Source organism: Gavialis gangeticus, unplaced genomic scaffold (genome assembly GCF_001723915.1).
Source record: "Gavialis gangeticus isolate Ggan-Ray unplaced genomic scaffold, GavGan_comp1, whole genome shotgun sequence".
NCBI classification, from domain to species: Eukaryota; Metazoa; Chordata; order Crocodylia; family Gavialidae; genus Gavialis; species Gavialis gangeticus.
In genome coordinates, this window is record NW_017729027.1 from 50235266 (window position 1) to 50248697 (window position 13432).

Here is a 13432-nt window from a genome sequence, read left to right on the forward strand (position 1 = left end):
AATAATGTAATAACCATTTTTTATCATTTTATATAGTATGAAATATATACACATTGTTCACCATCCTGTGACAGGTGTATAGCATAAAATAATGTTCAGATATTGTATTCAGACTTTATATAAACTCAGGGCATCCATTTACTTTTAATTTCTTAGATGTTTAATAATGCTGTGTATACCTGCTTTCATCATTTGTTGGTGTGGCTTGACCCTCAAGATATTTTTCATTTCAATAATAATCATTAGTATTGGATTTCTAACAGATCAACAGAGATGTAGGTTTTGTTGTAGACTACTTTGCTTTCTGTGCCCTGTTCTTTGGTAAAGTACCTGTTATTTGTCGTACTAACAGGTACATCTACTGAGAAATGCTGGCGATGAAGTTACCATCACTGTTCAGTACCTCAGGGAAGCTCCATCATTTCTAAAGCTCCCGTTAGGTAAGAGGAAATTAATGGATACAAATCATTTTTCCCCTTTCCACAATATTTCTTATTATGAGAAGATACCAGTAGAAGCAGCAATTTTACTCTTGAATGCTTACCTACATAATATAGACTACAATGTAATATACTTTATTATTTAATGTAGGTGTGTATCCATTCCATGATTTGTATAGCATAATGAAAAGAAGTACATTCTACAAAAAAAAAATAGAAAAAGAATTTCATTTATAAAGGGTGGACATAAAAATTTATCAGAGTTGACTGAAAAGCATTTCCATGGATTTGAATCTCAGCTGGCTTATTGAGTCCAACACACTGATAACCAACATTTACATCAGGGGATTTTTACTTTCCTCAGGGTAATGCAGTTTGTTTCAGGGATGCCTAGATTCACAGGAGCAGAGAGGTGGTTAGATGTGTTAGTCTGAAGTCAGGCAGAAGGAAAGCAGGGTGACACCTTAGGGTGTGTCCAGATGCTATTTGTGCCACTACTAGTTGTCCCTGGGGAATGACCCTGCATGCACACTCTGGCATGGGGCAAATTGCCTTGGGTGGGGTAGGGGAGTCCTGGGCTAGCTCCTGGGTTGGCACCAGCAGCCTTACCTGGGGTCCTGGGCGCCTCCCAGAGCTGCAGCAGTGGAGATCCAGGCACATGGAGCCTGGCCAGCAGCCGGAACATAGGTCTGGCTGGCCAGGCTCCAGTTTCAGGCAGCACTTGCTGCTGCTATGTGCACCACCCCATTTTTTTTCAGCATGCTTTTTTATTTATATACCGGGATTTCCCAGGACCTAATTTGGTTCCACACTGCATATTTGCAGCACAGAGATCCAAATCACACACACAGGGTACATTTTACAGCGCCTCAAAAGCCTTTGAGATGCTGTAAAGCTCATGTATGTGCTTGTGTGGATGCACCCTTAGAAACTCAGTGGTTCACAGATGCATGAGCCTTTGTAGACCACAGCCTACTTTATCAGTCTGATGAAGTATCTGATGAAGTTGGCTGTTGCCTGTGAAAGATCATGCCTCTGAACCAGTCTCTTCTGCTGTTACATGTTATATATATATATATATATATTATACAATTGTCTGGTAAATCATGCAATAAATGTGGACCAGACACACGCAAAGTAATTATCCTATGGTAAAAATGATTATCCAGCTATAAAAAGAGCCAACCAGCTATATAAATTTTCAAACACTAACGACTCTATAGAAGGTTTCTATCCAGCTTTAATTTAAACATGTAGCAGGGCCCTAAGTTTCCACCCACCCTTCCCTACATTCTCTTTAGATTCACATGCAGAAGAAAAACATTGATTGTATTCACTGTTTAAAACTTAGAATGAATTAACTCTTGGTGTACTTTTTATATTTCAGTCATCCATTCACAGAGTAGAACCATTGCTGTGATGTAAGCAAATAGTTTCCTGCTTCAGATACTATATAGGCTAATCTAAGTTTGAGTGAAATTCTGATGTTGAAATTTTTCTGTCCAAAGTATTTGGCAAAGAGTGACTAATAAGAAACATATTCACATAAATATGGATTAGTTTGGAAAGAGGAAAAAAATACTAAATGTGTAATGAGACAAGGTCTATTTTAAAAGTAAGCACAAAAAATATGTAATTAAACTATAATTATTTATTTGATATTTAAATAGTGTCTTGTTATTATTTTAGCCTCTATGGCAGGGTTTTCAACTTAAAAAATTTTTTTTTTTTGGTGAGTCTGGCGGGCAGACACGGAGTGGAGGGAGCAGAGTGGCGTATGGCTAGACATGGAGCGGGGAGATGGTGTGTGGCAGTGCAGGGTGCTGGGTGGCGGTAGTGGCCACTGCATGTGAGCTTCCCCCCCCCACCTTCCCTGCATCCAGCTGGCCAGTCAGTGCCTGTATGGCCTGCAGAGGGGCGCTGCTGCCCTTGCCCCACCCTGGCCCTGCTCCTGGGAGGCAGCAGCACGAGGTGGTGGGTGGTGGTGCTCCATTCCTGCCTGTTTGTACATACCCCCTAGGCCTTTCTAAGTACCCCTGGGGGTACACATACCCCGGTTAACAACCCCCTCTCTATGCTGTCATAATATGTATAAGTGCCCAAGGATTTTTTTGCATTATTTAAAAAGAATCAAGTTTATCCTAAACAGATAACAGATAAGGATGTCTGTCTGTCTGAATTGATTGTTGTATAATTTCTGAATGGAACTGATAGAAATATTATTGATAAAATTGTCTAATACATCCACTGTGACTTGTTTTTTAGTTGCTCATGACTTTTCCACTTGAATCTTTTGAACTAAAATTTTCCAAGGTGGACATAGTTTCAGATAGAATTTTAAGAAAATTTTCAGCAAAGACTGTTTAGCCATTTCTAAGAAAAGGGTAAAAGAAAAAGATATTTTACCTATATTAAATACATTCTTAGCACTGGAACTGTTGAGAAACTGGAATTACACTTTTGTGGGAAGCTGCAGAATTTCAAAATAAAATTTTGTTCCCAAATGGAATGAAAAATGAAAAGTTGATATTGCCCATCCAACAGGGATTCTGAAATGTAATTGAGAAAAAGTAAAAATGACATTTCCTTTGGAACTTTTTGAAGTATTTCCAAGACTCTACAGAGACAAGAGTGCTAGGCTGCCTTGGCTAAGAACTGGAGCTCTTTGGATATCCAGTCTGCTGAGGAGCCAGGAAGGTAGGAAACCTGACTCTAAGGCAATAGTTGCTGTGCTGTGAGGAATTTAGAAGCCCTGGGAGCTCTGTCCTTGGGAGTCCTGGCCCGGTGAGTTGGACTGTCCCAGAGCCTGGAAGCCCTGGAAGTTCGGTCTCTTAAGAAGGCCACAAAGGTACGAGCTCAGGAACAAGGGCTGCTACCTCTCAAGCAGTCCCCTCCAGGTGGCCAAAAAGTCAGGAACCTGGAATTCCAGGTAGGGCAGCTGGCAAGAAGCAAGGTAGTTTTCCATAAAAAGCCTGACCATAAAAGTGTACTTCAGTACATTGGTTGAGAAGAACTGACATTTTAAGATGGGAAGCATTCTGCTGGGAAATTTTTAGCCAGCTCAAGTCTTTTTGATCAGGGTCATACTTTGGATCAGGGACAAAAATTTTGTCCATACTGACAGAACCTTGAGCTTGAAGAATTTGGGACTTTCCCTAAGCAACCAGGGAGGTTGCATCTCCTGTTTTCACAATGCCTCTGCTATTGTTGCTCACCCAGAATGAGGAGGGAGCAACTTGACTGACATGAAGAAAGCTGAGAAATTGAAATGGGGGAAGGTGCAGAGACTGAAGGAGGAGATTGAGGCAGGGAGCCTGGGGAGGAAATTTTAGATTGAGAGCTAAGGGTCGAACTAGACTAGTGTGGGAGAATAAGACAAAGAGGGGAACCTGTTGCTGTCTGGTCAAGGAAACCAGTAGAAGAAGCCTAAAAGAAGACTGCTTAAACAAGGATACTAGGCCTGGAACAAGTAGCTATGGATAAACTGAAGGAAGAAATGCTACAGACTCATTAATTATGTATCCATAATCTATCCACATAGAGCATACCTGTGTAATGAATGGCTCATGGTCTCTGCTGAAAAATATTATCCTCTTTTTAAGAATACATGAAACCCTAACATTGTTAACACTGGCTTCTCTCACTCTCATTCTCTCTCACACACACTTTTCCATTTTTAATAAGTTTTTGATGGGTAGTGAAAATATAGTGTTGGATTATCAAAAGCATCTGAGAGAGAAAATTTTGAAAATCCTACCAATCATTCCATCTTCTTTCCTCTCAATCTGTCGGTCTTCATTTCAGAAGACCTCCTTGTGTTGGAGTCTCGCTCAGTTTCTGCTCCTCTTTTCTTCCACCAATGCTTATGTTTTCTTTCTTCCTACTTCCCTGGTCACCAGAGATATCTAAAGGAATTAGGAAAAGAGTGGGGACTTTAGTCCCAGTGCATTTATGGTTAATTCTTAAGTCTTTGCAACCTACTAAATTAGTGTTTTCATTCCTGTTTGGTGGGGTGGGGTTATTGAAAAGCTTATTTTGGGACTGGCCTTTTTCTGTGAGCTTTTTGGGGGAAGATCATATCATGTTTTTCACTGCTGGACAGAAAGTATTATGACTTTGGGGACAGAAATTAGGAGAATACACCCAGTCCAGTATTATAAGGTATTTCTTTTGTTTACTTTATTAATATCTAGACAGACAAAAATGAAGTCCAGGATATAATTTGCTATGCTTGCACATGGGCAAGATAAACCATGAAAAAAAATGAAGATAGAAAATGCTAAGAGGTTTAGGGCCATTACAGAAGAAGCTTTCCTGACATGGATGTTGAAGGCTACATTACATCGTGGGAGTTTTTTCACCCAAGCAAAAAGGACGAGATTCATGTTTTTGAGTAAAACACTCCATTTCAGAAGATGAATAGGATTTTTAAAGTATGAGAAGGATGAGTAGGAGTTTTATGAGTAGGATTTTTAAAGTATAATTAGAAATTTGCAAGAGCTTTTCTTTGAAGCGTCATCTCTTACATTTCAGGCTTGATGCCAGACCAAAATAAAATGTCTCATCCTTCTTCATTCTTGTTTTATTGTGAGAATGTTTATAATGAATAAGCAGCCTGACAAATGGGATTATGCCTGTAGCATTATCCAGCTAATTTTGATGACTCAGGCTAAATCAGGACCTTCTGTTCTGCTGTTATAAATAATAAAGGCATCACTGACTATCCATGGTACATTGATTTGCTGTTAGACATGATCCTGGTGCTTGTTTTACTGTGTTGAGTAAGCTAGACTGACTGACTCTTGTGCAACAATCTTGGACGGGTTGAAAAGTACAGTGATGTGCATCTGCTGAGTTTGCACTTCTTGTTGGGGTTGGAGGGTATTCACCTAAATTTGAACTGAGTAGGAAAAGAATTGGGTGACAATGTTTTTTTGTGCCAAATATCCAGTATTTGGCACGTATGGCCAATTTATATGGCTGCTGTGCTGTTATGCTATACAAAAGAAAAAAGCTGGTGAAGCTTTATTTCAGAAGAATGGGGAATCGAGTAGTTGATAGGAGGCATTTCATTTCTTTTCTTTTTTTTTTTAAATCTAGGGAGCTGTCTGCACATCATTATGAACTGAGAGTTTTTTTTAATCATAGCACTGAATGTAGATTATTTTTTACTATTTCTTGCTAAGGATGAGTTGTTTTGGGGGTTTGAGTCACCAACCCTATGAGATATACTAATAGGAAATTGATTGAATAGAAAGGTAAGACTGATCCCATTTGTTGCAAAGTTTTTATTCAAAATGTACAAATAGTTTCCATTAAAATCAGTTTTGTTAGCATCTTACTAGTCTAAGGGCCTTGTTACATTCTGAACTTTAAGCTTCTCAAATGATGATTGCTGTTAGAGTTAGATCCAGTTTAGAGTAGGTACAGGTTCAGTCTGGGCACATCTACATGAGATGCTTTATTTACTACAGAGTAGAGTTAATTACTGAGTAGTACAGGTCCATGTCTACAAGTCCACAACAGTAATTGGCTCTAACTGTGAATAAATTTGTTACTTGCAAATGCAAGTAGCAAATTTACTCATGATTAGTAACTGTGAAGTAGCATACATGTAGACCCCTAACCAGGAGAAAACCCCCTAACCTCCCTGATCTGCCAGATGCTACACACACAGCTTTTCCATGCTGCTTGTGACACATTGTAATGCAGTTGTAAGAGGGCGGAATTAAAACTGTGCTTTCAACTTAATTTTTTACATTTCTTAATCTTTGTATGATTAATTATAAAACCTAGGCATTACAATAATAAAATCCATACATGTAATATTCTTCGCACATATTGTCAAAAATATATAAAACACCTTGAGCTTGCAGTAAAACACTTTTTTATCAAAAAGTTCATTATTCTGTCTGCAGCCATCACTTGAGATTGCCTATAAATCATTTCTTATTAGCAGGTCTATCAAACCTAACTTAATAACATGCAACACAGGTCATAGGCTCTCAGCTGGTGGTTTCACGAACATTTACAACATTCCAGGGAACGTTTCTCTTGGATCCATGTTACCCAGCTCATGTTCCAAAAGTGTGTGGCCACTCCCCACAAATCCAAGATTCAGTCAGGATGCAGCACCCCCTAGGATGCAACGCCTCCTCTCCCTAACCTCCTGTTCTGTATAGACAACTCAGAACTGTAGCCCCTAGTCAGGCCCTTACTTACCAGCCCTCTAGTGGCAAGTCATAGCTGTGGAGATCAGAGACAGTCAGAGAAAGTTTTTTAGCAGGTGTGTCTACACGTGCAATGATCCAAGAGCAGCTTACTGTTGAGTAAATTACTTGAGAGTAAATTCTCCCAGGCACATGTCTACATGTGTAGGAATGCAGAAGCAGATTTGCTGCTCCTAGTAGCAGACTGCTCCTACTCCCTGTGGCCCTGCAGCTGGCCCCTACAGCAGCCAGGGGGAGCTCTAGACCCTGCTCTGCAATCATGGGTCTTTATCTCCAAGTGCCAGCTCCATTATCTCCCAGCCCAAGTCCAACAGCTGAAACCACAGAGCTGGTGGTGGGAGATAAGGATCTCTGAGCCCAGGCCCTGTGACTGTGAGACTTGGCCTGAGAGATAAGGATCTCCCAGCCCAGGCCCCATGATCACAGACCAGGGACTAGGAGCTCCCTGTTGTCAGGGAATGGGGACATTGTCCCTGCCCGGGCTCCAGTGTCAGAACCTGCTGTAGCAGCAGGTAGCTCCTGGAGGCAGGGAGTAATTTCCCGCTCCCTGCTGTCTGGCTGACCAGGAACACATTTGCCAGTATGTGTGGAGAATATTACATGTACGGACTTTATTATTGTAATGCCTAGATTTTATAATTAATTGTTGCATTTCTTGGTCTTTGTATGCTTAAAATTGAAAGCACAGCCTTAAATCTGCCCTCTTACCATTGCATTACAATAGGGGTGGCCAACCTGTGGCACATGTCACAAGCAGCATGCAAAGGCTCTGTATGTAGCACTTGGCAGATCAGGGAGGATACAGATACCACAGAGAGAGATAGGGCAGGAGCAGAAAGCAAAGCAGCCAAATCAGGCAGAGGAAAGGCATTGGAGTGGTATTCAGGGAGAGTATAGGGCTAATTTGTGGCACGTCTGCCAAAAAGGTTGGTCCTCAATGCATAAAAACATTTTAATTAAGTATATTCCTAGTATAATATATAGTATAATGCACTATTCTATAATCTTAGATAAAAATATGCTCAGATACCCTACAATCACAAATAGTATAAAAAAATCATAATGTATATATGCTCACAGAAGAGTTAGCTCAATCCTTGGCTTTTTAGAATACATGTGCAAAGTTTGTATGGTGATAATACATATTTTGTGCATTTAATCTCACATTTTTTTAAAACAAAGAGGAAATTCCCTTTTCTCTAAAATAAAGGCATTTCCAACAAAAGACTTCTGAGCTAGCATATACATGTAAACAAGGATTTCACAGACCAGGATTCATTTGCAAATCACTGTATTGAAGTTAGTATGGTCTAAGTGTAATGTGTAAGGGCCCTTAGAACTTGAGTGTCCTCACATTAAAGCTCATTAGCTTATGCTAAGCGCCCTCTGAGCATCTCAAAGTTATGCTACTTCAGGCAACAGTTAACTCTGGGCTGTGCTACCTAGCTTATATTAGGGTAACTTCAGTCTGCTCCATGGAGATAAAATGAACAATTTGCAGTCCTCCAGCACTCCAGGATGCACCTGTCCCAGTCACTCCCTTCTCCTCCCTAGAGCAAGGATCGGGCCCAGGTGTCCTGGCTCCTAGCCATGCCCCTGCTCACTGGCCCTCTAGTAGTAAATCAGAGCTGTGCAGGCAATAAACACTATTAACCTTTATACACAATGTTCACAGAGGGCACGTCTACACGTGCATTTAAGCACAACTAAATTTGCTGTGCATTAAGCTAATGCCCACATGCAGTGACTTGGCAATAAATCAAGTGCCAACTCCCTTCAGCTGTGCCATTTGCCCCTGTGGCCACTGGGGGAGCTTCATCCTCCAGCCACATGGCTGCCAGCACTCGACAGTTATGTTGAAGCCAGAGCCAGCTGCCAGCACTTGGCAGCCATCTTGAAAACACAGTCCTGATCCCTGGCCAGCTCCTTCCCTATCCAGGAGCCGTGTGCCTAGAGCAGGAACAGCATGAACCAGCTTCCTCCTTCCCCACCCTGCCCTCCTGCACCAGGGCTTCCCCTGTCGGTGACACCCAGCCCCTGCTGCTTCAGCCCTGCACCTGCCAGTGCCTCATGCTCCTGCTGGCCAGTGCGTCATGCTCCTGCTGGCCATGGTGCTGGCCCCAGGAGAGCCGTGTACTCACCAGCAGGGGCCAGAGCATGGGGTGAGGGAGGCCCTGGTTCACCTCCTCCTCCAGTACTCTCCACTCCAGCATGCCTGCCCTGCCACCCACACACCCCTACTTACCCCCAACACCACTCTCAGGCCATGACCTTATTGAAACAACCCCCCTCCCCTTTATTTCTTTATTTCCCTAACAACACTCACCCCCATGCCTCCTCCCATCTCCTCAAAAACAGAACCCCTTCCCCACTCCCTGTAAACCAAAAGAGCCCCTCCATCACCCTCCCAACCCACAAAAATAAAAAACCTACTTACAATTGGAAAAGTATTTACAATATTTCTGGATTTTGAGCCCAGAGTGGGGGACAATGGGGGAGGGGGGCTAAGGGGCACAGCAGTTCCCATGCCTCTGCCACCACCACCAGCCACTGGAGCAGGAAGGTCCCATCCATGGTGCACAGTTGGTGCAATCCAACTGCTCTGCTATGCTGCCGCCCAGGCCATGGTGCCTAGGCTCAGGGTGCATGGGGCTCCCAGATGATTGGGGCAAGGGGCTGGCCATGCCCCTGCCCTCCTCACTGGGGGTCTCTCTGGGGAGAGGCCCTGGGGCTGTCACCGCCCCCCCCCATGCCCCAAGCATGCACCTGTTGTGCACAATGAGCTATTTGTGCAGGCTGACAGATGCCCAAGGCACTATGCCCAGCTGCTGCTGATCCTCCTGGTACTCTGGTCACACCTGGATTCCTTGTTTGGGTTCCTGAGCTACAATATCAAACACTCATCTGTGGCCAAGCAGCAGCTGTGGAAAAGGGACAAGCAATGCAGAGGCAGCCTGTGACCTGTCCAGGGGGGCACACAAGGCCTGCATTGGTCCCAGGGAGTGCACAGGTTCCAGCAGGCTTCTGTGTAGTGTGCCACAAGGTACAAAATGACTGCAGGCTTTTATACCCTGCAGCTAGGGACTGCCAGAGAACAGCCCAACCCAGCCGAGCCCAGCCCTGGAGCTTAATGTGCCTTGCATTAGGCGATTTAGGAGCACATCTACACATGGATGTGCTATTGCACATTTAAGGATCATTACATTTTGGCACAAATAGTTATGTTATATTACATATGTGCAGACATGCTAATGTGCGTTAACACAGTGTGTATCCATTGACACACAGCATTAACGTGTTAGTGCATCTACATTGTGATTTAGCTATTCGTACCTTAATTTGATACCGGCTTTGTTCAAACTCCAACCTATTCTCCAAACTCCAACCTAGCACTAATACTGATCAACATTTATGCAGCATAAGGTGTAACAAGGCTGTTAGTCATGTAAGTAATTCTGATGAACACAAATCTGTAAGTAGAGCTGTCTAGATGCCTATATTCCCTTTTTCAAATGCAGCATATGTTCAGACAGCTGTTGGTGAATGCAGTTAGATGGGTGTTTTCATTTGGTGAGTAAAAATTACAAACCCTCATGCTGTTAGCCCACTTCCATTGAAATTATTATTACCCGCTTAATGCCTCTTAAATGTAATTAAGCAACTACTCTTCATCCTGTGGTTTCAGGTTCCCCTGGACCATCCAGTGATCACAGCAGTGGAGCCTCCTCACCTCTCTTTGACAGTGGTTTACATTTAAATGGAAACTCAACTAACACAGTAAGCAAGTTGATTGTAAAAAGATAATGTTGGCTGTTTTACCAACTATCTGCCAAGCTTCAAACAAGACTATCAAAAACATTTATTTTGAATTGGTCATGAAAACACTGTAAGATTATAGATTTAAATTATATATACTCATATACTTACCAAAGCCAGTATACCCAAGGCAGTTGGTAAGCCTGTAGGAGTGACCACTGTAAAAATATAATACATTTGTATATGACTTTCCAGTTTTTATTAAATTCAGTACAATAGCAAAAATCAAAATATACTTGGTATGCCAGGTATATTAAGCAATTTCATGATGTAATTCAATAGAAATCAGTGACCTGCTAAGAAGGAGAGATGGGTAAATGGAAAGAAAAAAGATTAGCATGTGGGGAAAAGAACATTTTTTTAAGAATTTCCTCAGCCTGAACCAAAATTATTGTGTTCTAATGAAAACAGCTGTGTTTTGTATGGAACTCAGTACTGTCATTGTGCCTCAAGCATGCCTCTCCAGTTGGGAACTTTAGCACCGTTCCATATAGTTTTTGAATCCCACTCATCATAGGCAAGAACTGGGGATCCAGATGTTCAGACCATCTCATTTCTTAGTGTGTCTAGGTGTCAGAGTCAGAACTGCAGATCTCTGCACAACTTTCAGGTCGCAAAGAGAAATGTGGGAGTGGCTCCAGGGATATGTACCTACTTCACAGGAATTTTAAATTCCTTCTCATTTCTGAAGTCAGCTCAGTGCCTCCCACTCAGGTGATACTGGAACTTTCACTCTGTGTGACAGCTCAGAATCAAATCCAAATTCCTTCTCATCTCTTTTTGACTTACTATGTTAATTCTCTCACTGTGTTTTGTTGCCAGTGCCTCACTGTTAATTCTCTCACTGTGTTTTGTTGTCCACTTGTCCGGTGTCCCCACAAACTGTGCACTTCCTTGCATTATGTCCATTTCTGAAGTGATCCATCATCAAGCCACTATTCTCATGACCACTGTTTAGGTGAACTTACACTATGATGTAGTATAGTATGGACAAAAATAACCTAATGTATGGGTGCAGATTGAATAGAGGGGGTGCATATGTGCATGTGTGTGCGCACATGCGTGTAAATATATAAACCATCCAAATCAGTAGTAGCAATGGGTGGAGATGGAGAAAGAAAAGGAGGAAGAGCAGTGAGAATATGAATTATAATGACTCAGCATGAAAATATTTTGGAACAGGGGTACAGCAGGTTGCCAGCTAGCTTGGCTCTGTCTGACTCAAGTCAGTCCTTGAGCCTTATAATCTGGTCCTAGCAACAGTCTTTCTGTGGGCTCAGAAATACAGGTTGTCATGCCTGGCTTGTTCTGCTTCCCAGGCCTCAGCCAAGAGTAAAACAATCCAAACTGAGCTTCAAGCCCTAGATTAATCCACTCCACAGAGCACAACAGAAAAATACAAACAGTCCACAATGGACCCCCAAAAGCAAAATCTGGTTCTCACCTTCCACTCTTTTCTCGCTTAAAACCACCTGCCTCTCCCTGAAAAGAAAACTACACTACACTACACTACACTACACTACACTACACTACACTACACTACACCACACCCCATCCTGTCCCAACTCACTTTCACTTCCTGTCCCCTTTTATTTCCAGGTCAACGAGTCAACTTCCCCTCATTTACTAATCAACTGGGCCAGCTACAACCCCTTATGTGGAGATCCTGCTAACTGGCTTGCTAATTGCTCCAGGCTGCAAGCCTGAAGCCAATTAGAAGAGGCCATTCATATTTCTACAAAACTTAATTAATAAAAGATTACACTATATGTACTATGAGTGCTCTACCCCTTCCCAGAAGAGGGCTTCTTTCTTCATAACAGAATATTAAGCTGCTACTAAGTTATGCATTGCCATTCTAAGGTACCCTCACCCCTTGGCTTTCAGTCACTGCACAAAATTAAAAGCAAGCATCTGGAGTTTTGTGGTCCTATAAGACAGACAGTCTGGACCTGGATATGCCACATATTAACAATAGTTTTTGCATGGTCCCAGGTTATGTATCTTACACTGAGATATGGAACAGACACACAAATGTATAATCCAGGGGAGCTGGAATTGTTTTTACAGTGGTGGGAGAGCAGGTAAGAGCTGCTGGAATAATTGCAAATTAAAAAAGAAAACATATTTCCAAGACAAAGCCCTTGAAGACTGTGGGAAAAACTCAAAATCTAGGCAGTCTGTGGTTTAGCGCTGTTTAAATGATTCATTGTGAAAAATATAGTTGCTTGACACGGCCCTTTTGGCTACTCACAAATTATTTAACTTATTGTATATGTATTTGACGCTGTACTGTTACTTCTTTATGGTGATTCTTAGGCCAGCGATTTCCCAGATTCTCCTCACAAGTGCAAACAAGATGGCATAGGTGATAGAGATTTGCTTGGTTTTGCTTTTTTAATTAGTTTTTTATTCTTCTTGTTACAAGTATGGTTGTTTACATTATTGTTATTCAATTCTAATCTATATTAATTCCATTAAGAATTTAAAATTGAGTGGTCATGTAATAAACCTGCTTTCCCTGCAGATGGGTGTGGTTTGACAGAGAGAAAGGAGAGGAGGGAGGATTAAAACAAGAAACTCTTTCAGTTAATGAATCAAATGGGCCAACCCTGAGAGAAGCAAGTGTTGCTGTATTAAAAGTGTGTAGGCTTTTTTTTAACAATTGTCTCATCTTACTGAATACCTGTGTTGATGCTAATGTAACAATGTCAGAATTGTGGGCTGGTAATTAAATGAATCCAGACCCCCAGTGGAAGCAGAAGTTGCTTCAAGTACAACCAAGAGGGCTCAAGATGAAGCAGACTGAGTAACAAACAGGCTATACACTGAAGGTGAGAAGGAAAGGACTTGACACCTTGCTGGAAGAGAGAGCAAACAAGTTGAAAGGTTCAGGAAGTGGTGAGAGCATAGTTTCATAGTTTCATAGATTTAGGGTCAGAAGGG

At 42.0% G+C, this 13432-nt stretch overlaps 1 protein-coding gene across 1 annotated transcript in view; it reads left to right on the forward strand.

The window, feature by feature from the left end:
* The window catches only part of SNTG2 (syntrophin gamma 2), a 432116-nt gene that overhangs the window by 151093 nt on the left and 267591 nt on the right, over positions 1–13432 (forward strand). Inside the window, exons 6-7 of the mRNA XM_019520636.1 lie at positions 353–440; positions 10356–10447. Coding sequence (XP_019376181.1) covers positions 353–440; positions 10356–10447 — 180 coding nt within the window. The remainder of the gene's footprint in view (positions 1–352; positions 441–10355; positions 10448–13432) is intronic.